General features: G+C 49.4%; 1 protein-coding gene across 4 annotated transcripts in view; it reads right to left on the bottom strand.

Moving 5' to 3' along the window:
* The window catches only part of GNB1L (G protein subunit beta 1 like), a 70,626-nt gene that overhangs the window by 30,614 nt on the left and 19,941 nt on the right, over nt 1–20,071 (bottom strand). For 3 of the 4 annotated variants that reach the window (XM_028827450.2, XM_028827451.2, XM_015149651.3), the window contains exons 3-4: nt 3,415–3,561; nt 2,807–2,932 (exon numbers count right to left, since the gene is read on the bottom strand). In XM_028827450.2, the coding sequence (XP_028683283.1) occupies nt 2,807–2,932; nt 3,415–3,542 (254 nt within the window). In that variant the 5' untranslated portion in view covers nt 3,543–3,561. 4 annotated transcript variants of the gene reach the window in all.

Below are 20,071 nucleotides of genomic sequence, written 5' to 3'. Positions count from 1 at the left end.
GAGGTGGCTGTCGAGGGCACAGGTGCGTCCTTGGCATGCGGGAGGCTGAGGGCGTCCTCCCACCTCCCATCGACATGAAAGCCATCACTTCCTTCAAGGGCCACTTGGAGAGACTTGGCTTCCAAACACAGCTGAGTGCAGGCCGGGTGGCGGACCACAGGCTCTAGTACAGTGCAAACGCACCTGGCACTCCACACCTGCAGTCTCCATCCACAGACCCCCTGACCCGTGGCTGGCCCTGCCTGGGAAGCGGCCACTGCAGCACCATCCCAGCAGGAAGGGGAGGCGCCCTCGAACGCCAGCTCCCAGACTGCCCACCAGGCCTTGCACAGCTCCCGTCTGCAGGACAGCCTGATACCATGAGGCACCTACGCAAGGGACCACCAAGGGCTACACTGTGGCTGAAAGCTCAGGAGGACCCTTACAAACAGCAGCTCCCGATGCACATGGCCTGGTGGGGTTGTAGAAATGAAATCTACTCTGACAATCAAAGACCAAACCCACACTGAGGCCCCCTGCACCAGCGGTGGGGGATCTGGGTCGTCTTGGCCAGTACGCAGGCACGACCACAGGGGGTTCCGCAAGCACACAGGCCCGGGGTTCCGCAAGCACACAGGCCCGGGGTTCCGCAAGCACACAGGCCCGGGGTTCCGCAAGCACACAGGCCCGGGGTTCCGCAAGCACACAGGCCCGGGATTCCGCAAGCACACAGGCTCAGGGCCTCTGCTCTCCAGGACAACCCTGGTGCCTCCGTCACCTGCAGCCATCTCCCAGGTGGTAGGCACCGCATGAGTCTGGCACAGACATGTTTTGCAGACTGGTGGGGGCCAGACAGGCCTCATTCTCCGGGGACTGGACTCCACAGTGCCATGAACCACGCACCGAGTCCAGAGCAGGAGAACGGGCCTGTCGTTTTGGAGTTCTGGGCCGTGATGGTGATGGCACAGAGTTCCCTGAATATGAAGCAAGACAAATCCCAGGACAGCAGCAGGCCCGTGCTCAGGATTCCTGGGCTGGTGGCAGCGATCCCCACACAGGGGCAGATGTCACTGTGATCAAGTACAATAGCCTGCTCCGGCATCCAGGCGGCCCAAAGGAGGACTTGTTGCCAGCCGCCTGCAGGCCTTCCCTGTCCCACCATACCCTGTCCCTCCCACTCCCCATGGGAAGCAGAGAAGCCCCTCAAGCACCTGCCCTTGCCTGCTGCTTCCTGGCCTACCTCCGGCCTGTTGTCCTAGCCCCGTCACCTCCACAAGACCATGGGGGTAATGTCAGAACCCAGCATTGGGCTAACCCCCAAGGGCTGCCCCTCCCTGCTCTGCTGCCAGCTGCCCAGCACCCAGCCCCACTGTCCCTCACCACACTCACAGGCAGGACCTCCAGGGCCTCAGCACATGGGATCTCCCCAACCAGGAATGCCAGGCCCTCTTGTTCCCCTGCCACCTCCTGCTCACCCAGTAGTGCACCAGCGTGTGGAGCAGGGCCCTGTGAGCCAGGTAACCTCAGGATGAGGCTCTGCCACCCATCAGGAGGATGGTGTCATGGCCATGGGAGACCAAGCTGCAGAAGGGTCCACAGAGGTGGCCCTGGGACCTGGGCCCACGGGATGGAGGCAGAGGCTCCTCTGAGGAGAGGCCTGGGCTCAATGTGGACCCCTGGCCAGGGAGAGCTCTGCTGAAGGCACAGGCTGACACTGCAATGGCGCCACAGCCATCCTCATACGTTCACTGGGCTCTTCCCAGCAGGCACCTGGCCAGACAGCACAGCAGTCATGGAGGGTACGGTCACACTGTCTCGGGATGGGCTAAGGGCTCGTGAACCGTGGGGGCATCCAGAAACCTGCCTTTGTGCTAAGCAGAGGCTAGAACAGTGGGGTCTGAGTACCAACGAAGACAGGCCACCTCTGTGGACCCTTCCTGCGGAGGCACATTCTGGACAAGTCATGCCCAAGTGATGTATAGGGGACAGAACACACATGTGAGCTCGGGGCCCTGAGGGAGGAGACTGCAGGGGCAGAAACCATAGGATACACTGCAGAGGAGACTGGATGGGGAGATGGCCCTCACTACCACGCCCACTTCAGAAACACAAAACACACCGCTATGGGACAGCATTACACTCCCAAGCCCAAGCCCCACCCCCGGCCACTCAGCCGCCATCTTGCCGGCCACATAGCCGTATGTGGCACATCAGGGGCTGGGTCCTCTTGGGAAGAGTCAGGTGCATTGTCATAACCTAGTGAAGGGACACACACGGCCAGGGCTCAGCTGCCAGAACCCCCAGTTCCCAGGGCCTCCACCGGCACCGTGTGTGACCTGCCATGCTCATGGCACACGGCTCAGGCAGGAAGGGCAGTGGACAGGGAGGACCTCCTTGGGACCACTGCCTGCATCTCTGAGCCTGTACTTTGTCCCATTCCCCTCCTCTTAGCAAATGCCCTCACCCCTGCCCAGTCTCCCAAGCCACAACCCAGTGCCCTTGTGAAGGCCCTCCCACCAACTTGCACCTGGGCTCACCTCAGATGTTACCAGCCCTGGAGCTCTGGCCTCCTCAGCTGGCACCTCCTGGCTCCAGCTTGGAGCATGAAGGGTCCAGTGGAGATGGTGGAGATGCAGAGGCAGACCTGCCTGCCTCCCCACGACGAGGGGCTGGTCCTGCACACCCTGCCCTTGCTGCGGACCCTCTTCTGGCCCCTTCTGGTCCCCCCACTCCGTTCTGCCACCCAGTGATGGACACTAGGGCCTCCATCAGAGAGTTCCTGACTCCCCTGAAGACCATACCTGGCTCCCGCACCTTGAAGACCCACCTGAGGAGCTGGTGCCCCTGGGGCAGCATCTGCAGCCAGGTTACACACTGGCCCCCGTGGCCATCCAGGGTGGCGACCGCTCTCCGTGTCTGCAGGCTCCAGACGTGTACCAGGCCACTCTGAGACCTGTTTCAGACAAGCCGAGCAGGGCATCAGGGGGCAGAAGGGTGTGCTGAATGCTCCGGGGCCAGCCTGGAGGCTATATTGTGGGATGAGGGCATCTAGGCTGGTAGAGCTGAAAAGCCGACAGCTCTAAATATGAACTAAGGGGCAAACTGGCAAAGTGCTCCTCTTCCAGAGAGTGCAGTGGGGGACCCTCAGGAGCCTCTAGGTGTGACTCAGGCAGATCTGCTTCTCTGGAGGTGGGGGGAGCCATACCACAGAAATGCATGCTGGGTGGTCTTGCCTGCTCCTGAGTCTGTAACAAAGAGTGTGCGTGTCTCTGCCTCCCCCAAGGGACAGTGTGTCTGTCTGGTGGGTGCGAGCCTGGGTGACGAGCAGTCCATGCCCCTTGGCCAGCACCCTCAAACAAGTGCTGGGCTCCTTGCTAGGTCACGACCTCCTGACTTGGCCCTGGGTGGCCTGGGGCTGGGGCCGCAGCTACTCACCCTGAGAAGAGGACCGGGTGCCCCTGAGCCTGGGCTCCTTCCCAGAAGTGCAGTGCATGCACCGGTGACTGGGTGCCTCGAAGGACAAACTGGGGGTCTGGAGGCGGTGGCGGGCAGGGGGCCGCCATGCTGGCAGGATGCAGTTACCTGGGCACCAAGGGAGGGCGTGTGAATGACTGCATCCCTACTCCCATCCTCTAGGAAGGCTGCTCAGGCACAGAGGTGCTTGAGATGCTGCCCCTGCTCAGTGACCCTGGCCCTCTGCCCCTCCTGGGAGAGACACCCCTGCTCCCCAGACATTGATGAATGGACTGTGGCTGCAGAGGCACCAGTTCCCTGCACGGCGGTGAGCCCAGCAGAGAGCACAGAGTTCACCCTTCCCCCACTGCTGGGGGAACCTGGGAGCCCCACAGATGCCAGCCCTCCTCGCATTGTGCCTGTTGGCCTCTGCACCTAACTGGTGCACCCGCTTGGGTCCCATCTGAGCCATCCCTGGGTGGGCACAGCAGTGTCCAACATTCCCTCAGTCACCCTGGCCTCCAGGCCTTCCTGTCCACCACTGGCTGTGCCCTCTGGCTCCCTAGATCCCAGCAGCCACACCGGTGCTTTCCCACTCTGGCCATCTGCGTGCTGGGACTGCTGGTCCTGCCACTGGGCTTGGCTGAGTCCCACCCTCTGTCCAGGCCTCACTCCAGTGTCTCTCTTGGGAGCCACCCTCCCTCCCCACTGGCAAATCCAATCTCCTTTCTTCTCTCATCCCTGCTGCCACCTCTGCCCATGGCCAGCTCAGGGATCAGGGATCAGGGGAAAAGAGGGTCCCAGGGGGGCTGCTAGGAGGAGCCTTCCTCTCACATCTGCTGGGCCCTGGGCCTGCCCCACCACAGTTTCTAACTGCCATCACCACCCTGTGAGGCGGCAGCACCCCTTTTCCACTTGGGGAAACTGAGGCAGAGAATAGTCACTGAGCTGCGCCAGGCCCCTGGCACTGAGGCCTGAAGTACTCTAGGGTTTCGTGGCACCACTGAAGGGCAGAGTGGCCGGGGCAGAGTCGCCATGCGGCTCCTTGGGAGAGCTGCGGTCACCAATGAGCAGCTGCTCCCCGGACCACTGCAGGCCACCACTCACCCAGAGAAGCTTCCCCGGTCCCTGCCCAGCCCACCCAACCACTCAGCCCCGCAGAGCCTCTCACTCCACCTCAGCCCCACAGCTGGCTGCTCTGTGGGGTGGCCCTGGAGCCAGAAGCGACCCGTTCCACGTCTGTCTGCCTGCAGGCCCTGAGCTGGGCTAAGGCACAGAGGGAAAGGCCAGGAGCAGACCACTGGGTGGCTGGGGCAGCCTGTTACAGGGGCCCTCTTCCACTGGGCTCTGGGACAGTGGGACAGGCCCCGGCCCAGTCGCCTACAGCCTGCACACAGGGCAGGAAGGATGGCCCACAGCAGCCACAGCCAGCAGAGGGACTGGGGCCAGTAAAGGACCAGGGCAGGGGAGGTGGGAAGGACTCTTCCAGAAGGTGCTGGGTAGGAGGCAGATGGGGGTGCAGGTGCAGAGGCAGGAGTGCTGTGGATGTCTGGAGGTGGCTGTCCAGGGTGCCCCTTCAGTGGCACCACCACCGCCAAGCCCTGCCTCTTTCTTCCTGAATACTCGTCAGCCCTCTCCTTACTCTCTTCAGGAGAGTCAGCAGCAGCCCAGCTGGAACAAAGGTTCAAAACACCTGAGAAATGCCCCTGCCAAGGTGTCCTGCAGAGTGGAGGGTGGACAGCAGCCAGGGCCCGCACAGGCTGCATGGGGGAGGGCGGGAGGCCTGGGAGGGGCCAGGCAGTGACTCCAGGGCGCAGGTCCACCCTGGCTGGAGAGAGACCTGGGGCAGCCACTCTACCTCCCGACCCTGCCTCTCTCAATGGGTCCCAAAGACAATGTGGAGTTCCCTGGGATGTCCTTTACTAACTGACAAGTTCCATTTTTCCTTTTCTTTTTTGAGGGGGATGAGAGGGGTTTCATCCTCTCTCACCTCTGGCTGAAAGCCAACTGACCATGGCCAAACTTGAGAGTGGCTTCCAGGGGAGGTGGAGGGACCAGACCCCACACTGTTCCCAAGACCCACGGCCCCTGCTCCAGCCTGGGATGGGGAAGACTCCTGAAGACGCAGCCGGGCCAGGGGCTGGAACAGCTGCCCTCAGCGGGTTGGCTTGGAGGACAGTTCTCAGAAGCCACCGCCCGCTCGTGCTATGCCTGCCAGGTAAGAAAGGCAAGCTAGTCAGGCGGACAGGGAGACAGGGCCCCAGCTCCAAGAGGAGCCAAAGAATGCAGACCCGGCAAAAGCACCTCCACCCAGCAGGAAAGCACCGAGTCCAGGATGGAGGGCCCCTCTCATGACTCCCGTCCAGGAAGCAGAGCCTGACAGGTCACCTCTACACAGGCTCCCCGTGCAGTCCAGGCACGGACACACATTGGACACACGCTATGCATACACATACACACAGGCACACACATGCACATGGTGCACACACACATGCAAAACCCACGCATAGGACACATGCATACACATACATGTTCACACACTCATATGTGCGCATACACACAGGCACACACACATGCACACATTCATACCTACACACACATACACACATGCAGACTCACACACTCAGGCACAGGCATTCACGTATGTGCACACACCTGCACACACAGCACAGAGAAGCACACACACAGACAGCTCAGCGGCCTTGGGCGGTGCCAGCCGAAGCCCGGCCCCCACTTGCCACCTGCCTGGGGCCTGGTGGGAGTTTCCAGAACCTCACCAGTAGAAGGCTCATTCTCAGGTGATGAAATCAAGTTCTCCTCTATTGTTTCCCCAGAATTGCAGGGAACAAACCCGTCACGTTGTTACAACAACCAAAACACACAGGCCAAAATGATGCATCGGCAATTAAGGGCTCCATCATTTCAAGTAATTAAAATAAATGCTTTATTTGAAAACTAATTAATTCTAGCTACATATTTTTCCCATGACAATATCCTAGGATTGCTTGATTTATGACATCTAATTATTCTTTATTAATTTAATTGAGAATCATCACGTTCCCCTATCTTGCCTGGCCCCAGGCTGTGGAGCGAAGGCCGCCCTTGCGCAAGGCCTGTGTGCGCCCAGCCGTCCTTGCGGTGGCCCCAGCCCAGCCCTGGCCCTGTCCTCCCGGAGGCAAAGGAATAGGAAACTTAATTCACAGAGCACAACTTTGGCTTCTGCCTGCTCTTCCAGGTGTCAAAGTGAGCCACATTCTTTGAAAAATGAAAGACAGTCTGACACAATTTGTGTAACTCTAACAGCCTTTCCAGAGAAGCCACAAACACCCCTGAAAGCCCCAGGGCACAAATGGACGACAACGGCATCTGCCTGCAATGTGCCACTGCGGAGGCAGCTCGGCAGGCCCCAGGGCTCTCCCAAGAGAGGTCCAGAGCGCTCCTCTGGGTGTGGGGACCAGCGGGCAGGTGCAACTGGCACAGAGGTCCACGGACACCGCACTCAAGGGAGGCAGGGGCAGGCCTGCAAACGTCCTGCTGGCACACACCCGCCCACACCTGCAGGGCCTTCCTCCCTACAGATGAAGCAGGCCTGGGGCAGTGGCGGGAGCCCAAAAACCACAGGTCTCTACCCAAGACATTCTCGGGCTTTTGGGGGTTCATACCAGACAGGCCTCAGCTCAGCCTGGGCCCCCGCCCTGCCCTTGGGCTGCACAGCCCTGTGCTCAAGTCCCCTAACCCTTCTGTGTAAATCAGCAAAGAGTACCACGAAGTGAGTCAGTGTGGGGAGCCACCACCCAGAGAGGCCACTGGTACCACCCCTGCCCGCCCCACCCCACCAGGTCCTGCCTGTCCCATTGGGCATGTGACAGTACAAGGACAGGCCACACAGGCTGCTGGGAGTGCCTCAAACAGGACCTTCCGCCCCGCTGCATATCTCACACAAGGGCATGGAAATAGCTCCAGCATCCCCCGAGGAAGCTCCAGCCCATAACCAGCAAGACTGAAGACTAGGTCAGCACCCCTTTACACCAGGACGGACACCCTGGGCGGCCGTCTCCCAAAAAACAACTAAAGATGTTGATAAAAGTTTCTTAAAAGGCCAGGCATAGTGACTTATGCCTATAATCCCAGCACTTTGGGAGGCCAAGGTGGGAGGATTACTAGAGCCCAGGTGTTCAAGACCAGCGTGGGCAACATAGGGAGACCTTGTCTTTACAAAAAATAAAAATAAATTAGCCAGGTGTGGTGGTGTATGCCTGTGGTCCCAGCTACTCAGGAGGCTGAGGTGGGAGGATGGCTTGAGCCCAGGATGTCAAGGCTGAAGTGAGCCATGACCACACCACTGTACTCTAGCCTGGGGGATAGAGTGAGACCCCATCTCAAATAAATAAAATAAAATAAATAATTATCTTAAAATTTTTTTAAACACAGCCAGGCACAGTGGCTCAGGCCTGTAATCCTAGCACTTTGGGAGGCCCAGGCAGGAGGATTGCTGGAGGCCAGAAGTTCAAGAACAACCAGGGCAACATAGTCAGACCCCATATCTACAAAAAATAAAAATAAATTAGCCGGGCATGGTGGTGGGCACCTGTAAGTCTAGCTACTCAGGAGGCTGAGGTGGGAGAATCACTTGAGCCCAAGAGTTCCAGGCTACAATGAGCCACGATCACACCACAGCACTCCAGCCTGGACAACAAAGCAAGACCCTATCTCTGAAAAAAATCAAAATCAAAATCTTAAATGCATCACTAAGTTGACAAAAAAAAGTCTGAGCTGCCAGAGGCCAAACACTAAGTAAAAGTGCAACCTCAGGAGACCTGCCAAGCCTGCCATGAGGGCATTTGCTGCACTAGTGACCTGGATTTCCAGCTCTGATGGCCTCTGGGGTGACAAAAGGCAAAGCTTAGGGCCCTCCTACGGTGGCTAACCTCCTAGGAAAACCCCAGTAACTAGATGCTCACTGTTAGGCTGAGCCAGCACTAAACCTACAACCACGGATGCCAGAAAAACACCAGTCCTCAGGTTTCAGCCCTAACTCACACCACCCTGAGAGATCCCCCACACCTCAGTCTGTCTTCTCAGAAGGAATCCACCTGAAACCCAGGCCTCAAGGAATTCACTTTAGAAAAAGTCCTAAGAAGTACAAGGTTGTAGTCGAAAATCACAAAAATCAACAAGGAACCATGGCACTGTGAGCGAGAGTCATCAGAGGCAACAGAAAACAGAACTAGACCCACAGAGCAGAGCACTCAGGTACACAAGGCAAGGGTGCTTAATGCTCTTAAAGAAACTGAGAGGGAATTGCAACTACAAGCAGAGAGCAAGGGAGGTGAAACATCATCACACAGATCAGAAAAAGGATCCAACTTGGTGAGAGGTGGTTGGGAAGCAGGAGATATGTGTTGTGCCAAGGTATTACTCTCCAGACTGTTTACTGATCACAAAAGGAAAATGTGTACCTTCAATGGAGACATCTGGCTGTCACCACTTTCACCACTGAGAAAAGCTGGCACTGCCAATAATGAACAAACTGGCATTGCTTATCTCCTGACGTGATGCCACAGATGTGACACCATCCCTGGGTGTCCATGCCAACAATGCTCAACCTGAATCCAGCCCTAAAGGAAACAATCAGACACATCCATATGACAAGACACTGGATAAGACTACTAGCTTGGACTTGCCAAAAAGGTCAACATCAAGAGAAACAACCAAAGGAAGACGCCAGGTAACTTCCACATTAAGAGACCAAAGGGGCATGATGACCAAACACACATGAACCTTAGATCCTGGCTCTTAGATCAGATCCTGGATCAAAAAAAGGGGGCTATAAGGGATGTCTGGGGGACCTTTGGGGGTAATCTGAATATGGACTGCAGATAATGAGGTGTTATTAATTTCCTTGGGAAGGATAACCGTATTTTCTGTAAAGAACGTCTTTATTCCTACGAGATACATCCTAAAGTATTTAGGGGTGAAATGCTATAATGTCTACAATCTGTTTTCAAATGTTTCAAAAAAAATTCTCTCTCTTAATATCTCTACCTATCTATGTATGAATATATAGGCAGAGAAGTAGCACAAATGTGGCAAAATGCTAACAACTGGTGAGCACAGGTGAAGGTAGGTGTACAGGTATTTATTTTACTACACTTGCAGCTTTTCTGTAGATATAAAACCATAAAGGCAGGCTAGAGGGGTGGAGAAAGACAAGTCCACACTGGACTCGTATCCAGAATATCTAAAGAACACAGAGGTCAACAGAATACAAAAGCAAACACCAAAAGAAAAATAAGCAAAAGGCTTGGACAGAAATTTCACAAGCAACGTAAATGTCCAATACATATATGCAAAGATGTTGAACCTAATTAATAATCCTGGGAATGCCTGTCAAAACTACAATGTGATATAATTATACTCTCAGCAGATTAGCAAAAAATTAAACAGTCTGTCAAATGTTGATGAAGACAGAGGACAACTGGAACCTTCTACCAAGCTAGAAGGAGCACACACGGAAACGACCACTTTGGAAAACAATCTGGCTCTATCTCGCATGCCGTATGACTCAGCAACCCTACTCTTAGATAAACACCCTGAAGAAATTCTCACAAGTGTGTGCAAAGAGACTCACACAAGAATGTTCCTAGTAGTATTGGGTATAATAACAAAAACCAAAACCAACCCAAACAGCTAGCAACTGCAGAAAGGAACACATTGGGTAAATTCGTATGATAGAATACTCCACAGAACTGAAAATGAATCAGCTCCAGTCTTACATGGATGAAGCTCAAAGTCATAATTCTCATCAAGAGACATTAAGGGAATCAAAACTGAAGTTACAGACAGAAATAAAATGTTCACAACACATATGTGTTAAAGGATTCATTCTCAGAATTTACTCCTTGACTCAGAATATGTCACTCAATAAGAAAAAGAGTGTGTAACACAAAGTAGTTCCAAAAGGCTAAAATTAGAGATGGGCAAAAAGGTATACGGGGCAAACAGAAACAATAAGAAAGGAGGAGTTGAAATACTAATAGCGGACAAAGTTGAATTCCAGCCAAAAAGCATTAGACTTGACAAAGACAGATAGTTTTTAATTCTTCGTTGCAGTTTACAAAATGTAACAGTTTATGGCCAGGTGTGGTGGGCTCACACCTGTATTCCCAACACTTTGGGAGGCTGAAGTGGGAAGATTACTTGAGGCCAGGAATTCGAGACCAGCCTGAGCAACAGAGTCAGATTTTCATCTCTCAAAACAAATAAAAATTAGCTGGGCACAGTAGTGTAGTCCTAGCTATTTGGGATGCTAAGGAAGGAGAATTGCTTGAGCCCAGGAGTTTGAGGCTGCAGTAAGCCGTGATCACACCACTGCATTAAAGCCTGGGTGACAGAGTGAGACCCTATCTCAAAACAAAACAAAACAAAACAAAAAAACTATACATATAACAGTTTTTAATATCCATATATAATATATAATTAATATATATAACAGTTTTTAATATCTATGCAATATATAACAGAGATACCACCTTTATAGAGCAGAAATTACAGGAGATGCAGAGTCACAGAAAGAAGCCTACTAATGATTGGAGAATGTGACATACTACTCTTTTTGTTTTTTTTTTTTGAGACGGAGTCTCACTCTGTCACCGAGGCTGGAGTGTAGTGACGTGGTCTCGGCTCACTGCAACCTCTGCCTCCTGGGTTCAAGCAATTCTTATGCCTCAGCCTCCCGAGTAGCTGGGACTACAGGCATGCGCCACAACACCCGGCTAATTTTTGTATTTTTAGTAGAGACGGGGTTTCACTACATTGGCCAGGCTGGTCTTGAACTCCAGACCTCAGGTGATCTGCCCACCTTGGCCTCCCAAAGTGCTGGGATTACAGGCATGAGCCACTGTGCCCGGCCATAACATACTACTCTTAGTACAAGTCAGATCCTGTGGACAATAAGTAGGCAGATAGAAGATCCAAAAAATACAACCAACAAGGTAGATACTACAGATCTATAATGGAACTTTACACTCTCATAACAGAGCCTACGTCGTCTTCTCAAGGGTACATGGGACATGTGTAAAAATTGACTATATATTGGGTCACAAAGAAATATCAGTAAGTTTCACAAAGAAGAAATATTTATAAATAAAATTCTATGACTACAGTGCAATTAAACTAGAAATTAATAAAATAAAAAACGAAAAGGTCTTATCAAATAGAAATTTTAAAACAACTTTTAGGTGAAATGGGATAACTGAAATCACAAATTTTTTTTTTTTTTTTTTTTTGAGACAGAGTCTCGCTCTGTCGCCCAGGCTGGAGTGCAGTGGCTGGATCTCAGCTAACTGCAATCTCCGTCTCCTGGGTTCACGCCATTCTCCTGCCTCAGCCTCCCGAGTAGCTGGGACTACAGGCACTCGCCACCTTGCCTGGCTAGTTTTTTGTATTTTTTAGTAGAGACGGGGTTTCACCGTGTTAGCCAGGATGGTCTCGATCTCCTGACCTTGTGATCCGCCCGTCTCGGCCTCCCAAAGTGCTGGGATTACAGGCTTGAGCCACCGCGCCCGGCCCCAAAATTTTTTTTAAATGAAAAATACTACATACCAGTATATATTTAAAGCTCTGATCAGAAGAAAAGTATAGACCAATACCAGTTATGACTATCACACAAAAATAGTAAGTAAAATATTAGTAAACAGAATCCAATATCACATTAATATACAATAACCAAGTGGAATTTATCCTAGAAATGCAAGATTGGTTCAAACAGGGAATTTATGGATGCCCCACTGTATTAATAGATATAATGAGAAAAAGCATGTAATTATCTCCACAGATGCTGAAAAAGCCTTTGACAATATTCAATGCCCATTTTTTATTAAAATACATAAACAAATAGAAATTGATGCATTTCTTAGAGATTATTTAAATATATATATACATCCCCCTTGGTCCTAAATCCAACATATTATTTTATGAAGAAATAGTGGGGACATTCCCACTAAGATCACAATGTCCACTATCTCTACTACCATTCAACATCGTAGTGGCAGTTTAAGCCAAAGCAATGAGACAAGAAAATTAAGTAGAGGTTTATAATCGGAAAAGAAGACATTAAACGATCTTCCTGTTGGGTATACTGGTACATGCCTGTAGTCCCATCTACTTGGGAGTTTGAGGCAGGAGGATTGCTTGAGCTCAGGAGTTTGAGGTTACAGTGTACTATGATCACACCTGTGAATGGCCACTGCACTCCGGCCTGGGCAACATAGCAAGACCCCATCTCTAGAAAAAGAAAACAAAACTATATTCCAAATTATATGATGGCATACATGGAAAGCCCTAGAAAATCAATGATAAAACAGATTCTAATAATAAAAAAAGAAACTTCGATTGGCAGCAGGATGTAAAACTAACATAGAGAATTCAATAGTCTCTGCGTTATTTATATACAATAACAACAACGAGCACAATATTACTTGTACAAAAATAATAACCAATCAGAGAAAATTCCATTTATACCAAAGAAGATAAAATACTTAAGAACAACTTTAATTAATAAATAAGAAAAACCTATATGAAGAAAATGTTAAAATTCTCCTGGAAGACACAAAAGTAGATTTGAACAAAGGAAAAATAATCCTTTGTTCTTGGTTAAGACAATTCAACATCAACATAAAAGATGTCTTGGCCGGGCGCAGTGGCTCAAGCCTGTAATCCCAGCACTTTGGGAGGCCGAGACGGGCGGATCACGAGGTCAGGAGATCGAGACCATCGTGGCTAACCCGGTGAAACCCCGTCTCTACTAAAAATACAAAAAACTAGCCGGGCAAGGTGGCGGGCGCCTGTAATCCCAGCTACTCGGGAGGCTGAGGCAGGAGAATGGCGGGAACCCGGGAGGCGGAGCTTGCAGTGAGCTGAGATCCGGCCACTGCACTCCAGCCCGGGCGACAGAGCGAGACTCCGTCTCAAAAAAAAAAAAAAAAAAAAAGATGTCTCTTCTCCCCAAGTTAATTTATAAATTTAACACAACCCCAGTAGAAACACCAGCAAGCTTCCTCATGGAGTTAGAGAAGTTGATATTAACATTCACTTGGATAAACAAACATGTAGAATGCACAGGAAAACACGGGGAAAAGTTAGCTGCAAAGGAGCCAGCCCGATCAGATACTAACATGCACTAGAGTCTTTAGGATTAAAAGTTTAGTACTCCTGTATAGACAGACGGATCAGTGAAATAAAAAGCCTAGAAATAAACACAAGTACATGTGGAAGTTTAATACATAGAAGAGGTGGTATCTCACATCACTGGAACAAAAATGGTTAACCATTTGGAAAAATGATAAAATCAGACCCATATCTTATAGTGAAATCCACAAGAATAAACGCCAAGTGAATCTGGGATCCATATGTAAAAAATAAACCAAGCACTAGAAGAAAACATGGAAGAACTGCATTAACTTGATTGTGGAAAAGGTTTGAGGTTTCTTATGACTCAAAATTTAGATATAACAGTGGCTGGGCATGGTGGCTCATGCCTATAATCCCAGCACTTTGGGAGGCCGAGACTTGAGGTCAGGAGTTCAAGACCAGCCTGGCCAACATGGTGAAACCCCATCTCTACTAAAAATACAAAATTAGCTGGGCGCGGTGGCATGCGCCTGTAATCTTTGTACAGCAACTTGGGAGGCAGAGGCAGGAGAACAGCTTGAACCCAGAAGGCGAAGGTTTTAGTGAGCCCAGATCATGCCACCGCATTCCAGCCTGGGTGAGAGAGCAAGACTCTATCTTAAAAAAAAAAAAAAAAAAAGGCCGGGCGCGGTGGCTCAAGCCTGTAATCCCAGCACTTTGGGAGGCCGAGATGGGCAGATCACGAGGTCAGGAGATCGAGACCATCCTGGCTAACACGGTGAAACCCCGTCTCTACTAAAAAGTACAAAAAAACTAGCCGGGCGAGGTGGCGGGCGCCTGTAGTCCCAGCTACTCGGGAGGCTGAGGCAGGAGAATGGCGTGAACCCGGGAGGCGGAGCTTGCAGTGAGCTGAGATCTGGCCACTGCACTCCAGCCTGGGCGACAGAGTGAGACTCCGTCTCAAAAAAAAAAAAAAAAAAAAAAAAAAGATACAATAAAATAAAATGGATAATTCTGACTATAGAAAAATAAAAATTTTTTGGCCGGGGACGGTGGCTCACGCCTGTAGTCCCAGCATTTTGGGAGGCCGAGGCAGGAGGATCACCTGAGGTCAGGAGTTCGAGACCAGCCTCCACATAGAGAAACTCCATCTCTACTAAAAATACAAAATTAGCTAGGCATGGTGGTGCATGCTTATAATCCCAGCTACTCGGGAACCTGAGTCAGGAGAATTACTTGAGCCTGGGAGGTGGAGGTTGCGGTGAGCTGAGATCGCGCCATTGCACTCCAGCCTCGGCAACAAGAGTGAAACTCCGACTCAAAAAAAAAAAAAAAGAAGAAGAAGAAAAGAAAAAAATTTTTTTCACGCCTGTAATCCCAGCACTTTGGGAGGCTGAGGCAGGTGGATCACAAGGTCAGGAGATTGAGACCCTTCTGGCCAACATGGTGACACTCCATCTCTACTAAAAATACAAAAAATCAGCCAGGCATGGTGGCGGGCGCCTGTAGTCCCAGCCACTCGGGAGGCTGAGGCAGGAGAATGGCGTGAACCTGGGTGGAGGAGCTTGCAGTGAGCTGAGATTGCGCCACTGCACTCCAGCCTGGGCGACAGAGCAAGACTCTGTCTCAAAAAGAAAAAAAAAAAAGAAAAAGAAAAATTTTAGCTTTTGCACGTCAAAAGAAATTTAAAAATTAATATCTTTAAAATATAAATAAACTTTTCAAAATTAAGGAAAGGCTAAAAACTCAACAGAAAAATGGGAAAAAGAGATGAATAGACAATTCACAGAAAAAGCTATGAAAATCAAACATATGAAAAGACGTTCAACCTAAAGCTTACTAATAGAGAAATGTAAATTAAAACTACAGAAAAGCTTCTTGTTCTGGCAGGATGAAGTAAGCTCATTACAGCCTCTCTCTCAGGCTGACTGCAACTAAAAACTCTGTACAAAATATAAAAAGCAACTGCCTAAGGCTGGGCACAGTGGCTCACATCAGTAATCCCAGCACTTTGGGAGGCTGAGGTGGGAGGACCACTTGAGGCCAGGAGTTCAAGACCAGCCTGGGTAACATAGTCAGACCCTGTCTCTATACAAAAATAAAAAATATTAGCTGGGTTGATAGCGTGTGCTTGCAGTCCGAGTTACTTGGGAGACCGAGGTGGGAGGGTCACTTAAGCCCAGGAGTTGAAGGCTGCAGTGAGCTTTGATTGTGCCACTGCACTCCTCCCTGGGCAACAGAGCAAGATTCTGTTGCCCCTTTAAAAAACCCAAAAAACAATTCTCTGAAAACAGAAAAGTGGGCAACAGCAGCCAGCCAGATTTTGGAGGAAAGCAAAGCTTAGGACGGTGACCTATACAGGGACACGTTTCCTGGATTATTTGTATGTGTGTTTTGGGGTGCCGCCCTGTGGTGGGCCCTGGTTGCAGAGCTACCAGGCAGCAGTGGCTAAAACTTGGATAAAACTCCAAATTTCTGGATAGAAATACAGAGAAAAAGTACACTATGGCCCCAAGAATGTGAGGGGAAACCTTGAAGGTTTACTGTCCCCGTCTCTCACGGTGGTCTTCCGGGGAGGGCCTTGCACCCAGAGCCCGGGGGAAAGGTGACTGGGAGAGAAGCTTGTCTTTCTGGTCAGGGGAACCAAGGAAAGGGAACCCTGCAGGATGGCAAGGGGGGAAACTACAGAGTGGGGAGAGCTAAAAATCCCCAATTCTGCGAATAAATACACAGAAGCCTCAAGCTCACCCCTGAGCCGTGTATACACAGGGCAGACCCAAAGCAGCACCAGCTGTAAGAAGGGAAGTAAACCACCACTCACGTCTCAGGCTGAGCCCTGGGTGGCTGATGTGTGAGACAGAACCAAAGCAGCATGTCAAAAGCTCTGAAAATAAAAATGAGATTAAAATCACAGCCCATGGAGGGCGAGACGTAGCTTGTGCAAATCTAACTGGGTTGACTGCCTGCTAGCGCCAAACTCAGCTCTCTCTGGACGACCCCACATAATGCTCAACCCAGGATATGTCTAGGATATCATCCAAAATTATTCAGCATACAAAGAACCCGGAAAATGAGACCAGTTCTCAAGGGAAAAGGCAATTTACAGATGCCAACCTTGAGAGGATTCAGATGTTGGAAATATCTGATAACAATTTTAAAGCAGCTTTATGATTATGCTCCATGAGGCAAAAATAAACATCCTTGAACTGAATGGAGGGAAAGGATCTCTCAGCAGAGAAATAGAAATTATTTTTTAAAAAACCAAACAAATACAAATTTCAGAACTGAATAATATCTGAAAAAAATCAATAATGGAATGGAAAATGACAGAGTGACATAAAGTGGGCCAGGTGTGGTGGCTCACATCTGTAATCTCTGCACTTTGGGAGGCCAAGGTGGGAGGATGGCTTGAGGAGTTCCAGGCTGCAGTGAGCTATGATCGTGCCACTGTACTCCAGCCTAGGCAACACAGCAAGACCCTGTCTCTAAAATAAAATAAAATAGGCCGGACGCAGTGGTTCACGCCTATAATCCCAACACTTTGGGAGGCTGAGGCAGGCGGATCACTTGAGGTCAGAAGTTCGAGACCAGCCTGGCCAACATGGTGAAATCCTGCCTCTACTAAAAAAATACAAAAATTGGTCGGGCGCAGTGGCTCAAGCCTGTAATCCCAGCACTTTGGGAGGCCGAGACGGGCGGATCACGAGGTCAGGAGATCGAGACCATCCTGGCTAACACAGTGAAACCCCGTCTCTACTAAAAAATACAAAAAACTAGCTGGGCGTGGTGGCGGGTGCCTGTAGTCCCAGCTACTTGGGAGGCTGAGGCAGGAGATTGGTGTGAATCCGGGAGACGGAGCTTGCAGTGAGCTGAGATCCGGCCACTGCACTCCAGCCTGGGCGACCGAGCGAGACTCCGTCTCAAAAAAAAAAAAAAAAAAAAAATACAAAAATTAGCCGGGCGTGGTGGCGGGTGCCTGTAATCCCAGCTACTCAGGAGGCTGAGGCAGGAGAATTGCTTGAAACTGGGAGGCGGAGGTTGCCATGAGCTGATATCATACCACGGCACTCCAGCCTGGGCGACAAAGTGAGACTCCATCTCAAAGGAAAAAATAATAATAATAATAATAATATAAAAATAAAAATAAAATAAAAGAGTGAATGAAATTATTCAATACAAGATCAGAAAGAAAAAAGATTGAAATAAGTCGTTAGCATAGCAGGGACTTGTGGAATAACAGTAAAAAGTCTAACATTAAGGGCAGTGGAGTCTGAGAAGTAGAAGAGAGAAACAGATTTGTACCAAAAAATTAATTGAATAAATAATGCCTGAAACTTCACAAACTTAAAGACAAAAGCACCTATGTTTAAGAACATGATGAACCATAAACGAACCACAAGATAAATTCAAAGAAAACCATATTAAAACATCATAAGCTGCTGAAAAATAATAATGAAACCATGGAGGCCAGAAGAATGGAACATCTTTGTTAAAGAACTGAAAGAGGCTGGGCGCAGTGGCTCATGCCTGTAATCCCAGCACTTTGGGAGGCCGAGGTGGGCAGATCACAAGGTCAGGAGATCGAGACCATCCTGGCTAACTCGGTGAAACCCCATCTCTACTAAAAATACAAAAAAAATTAGCCAGGCGTGGTGGCGAGCGCCTGTAGTCCCAGCTACTCGGGAGGCTGAGGCAGGAGAATGGCGTGAACCCGGGAGGTGGAGCTTGCAGTGAGCCGAGATCGCACCACTGCACTCCAGCCTGGGTGACAGAGCGAGACTCTGTCTCAAAAAAAAAAAAAAAAAGAAAGAACTGAAAGAAAACAACTCTATATCCAGCAAAATATTCTTTGGGAATGAAGGCAAAATAAAGATTCCCAGATGAGAGAAATGAGAATTTCTTGCCTGCAGATCTGCACTAAAAGAAATGCTAAAGTTCTTCAGGTTCAAAAGACATGATACCAGAAAGAAATGTAGAACTTTGGCCGGGCGCGGTGGCTCACGCCTGTAATCCCAGCACTTTGGGAGGCCGAGACGGGTGGATCACGAGGTCAGGAGATCGAGACCATCCTGGCTAACACGGTGAAACCCCGTCCCTACTAAAAAATACAAAAAACTAGCCGGGCGAGGTGGCGGGCGCCTGTGGTCCCAGCTACTCGGGAGGCTGAGGCAGGAGAATGGCGTGAACCCGGGAGGCGGAGCTTGCAGTGAGCTGAGGTCCGGCCACCGCACTCCAGCCTGGGTGACAGAGCGAGACTCCGTCTCAAAAAAAAAAAAAAAAAAAAAAAAAAAAGAAATGTAGAACTTCAAGAAGGTAGGAGGAGCAATGGTAAAATGTGGGTAAATATTAAAGACAGTTTTATCTCTTCAGTAAACATGTATGAATGTTAAAATCATATTATCTGTTGAGGTTTTCAATATGGCAGTTATAACACAATGGAGGAGGGTAAGGGACCTATGTGGTTGTAAGGCTTCTATATTTTATTTGAAATGGAAAAATATTAACTTTAAGAAGACTGTGAAGGGTTAATTAAGTGTGTACACTGTCTTCCCTGCAGCAACCATTAAAAATGTAACAAAAAGAGATACTGCCAAAGTTCCAACAAAAAATCAAAACAATGTTTTAAAATACCTAAATAATTCAAGAGAGGGCAGGAAAGAGGGGATAGAAGAAAAAGAAAGAAGAGAAGAAAAAGAGAAAACAACAAAATAGTAGACCTAAATAGAACCATATCAATAATTACAATAAAAATAAAAAGCTGAAAAAGATGTGCTATACAAATAATAACAAGTTGGAGTGGATATATTAATATCAGGTAAAGTAGACCTCAGAGTGAGGAATATTACCACGGACAAGAAGAAGATACAATGATAAATGGCATCAACTCATAAAGAAGACACAAAAGTTGTAAATACTGAGCTAATAAGACAACTTCAAAATGCATGAAGAAAAAACTGATGGAACCGATAGTAGAAATACATTACTACATAATTATAGGTGGAGACTTAAACTCCTCCTTAGTAACTGACTGAACAAGTGGCCAGAAAGTCATACAGAAGACCTGACTAATACTATCTACCTCCTTGACCTAGTTGACATTTATAGAACATATGCCACTCAGCAGAAAAAACACATTCTTCTCAAATGCACATGGAACACTCATCAAGATAGGCCATATCCTGGGTCATAAAAGAAACCTTAAAAATGTAAAAAAAAAAAAAAAAAAACTCACACCTGTAATCCCAGCACTTTGGGAGGTCGAGGCAGGCGGATCACGAGGACAGAGGTTCAAGACCAACCTGGCCAGCATGGTGAAATCCGATCTAAAATTACGAAAAATTAGCCAGGCATGGGGGCGCACACCTGTAGTCCCAGCTACCCGGGAGGCTGAGGCAGAATTATTGCTTGAACCCGGCTGGCAGAGGTTGCAGTGAGCCAAGATTGTGCCACTGTACTCCAGCCTGGGCGACAGAGCAAGACTCTGTCTCAAAAAAAAAAAAAAAAAAAA

Source organism: Macaca mulatta, chromosome 10 (assembly GCF_049350105.2).
Source record: "Macaca mulatta isolate MMU2019108-1 chromosome 10, T2T-MMU8v2.0, whole genome shotgun sequence".
Classification (NCBI taxonomy): domain Eukaryota; kingdom Metazoa; phylum Chordata; class Mammalia; order Primates; family Cercopithecidae; genus Macaca; species Macaca mulatta.
The sequence above is the reverse complement of the archived record's forward strand: the minus strand, read 5'-3'. Positions and strand labels throughout refer to the sequence as shown.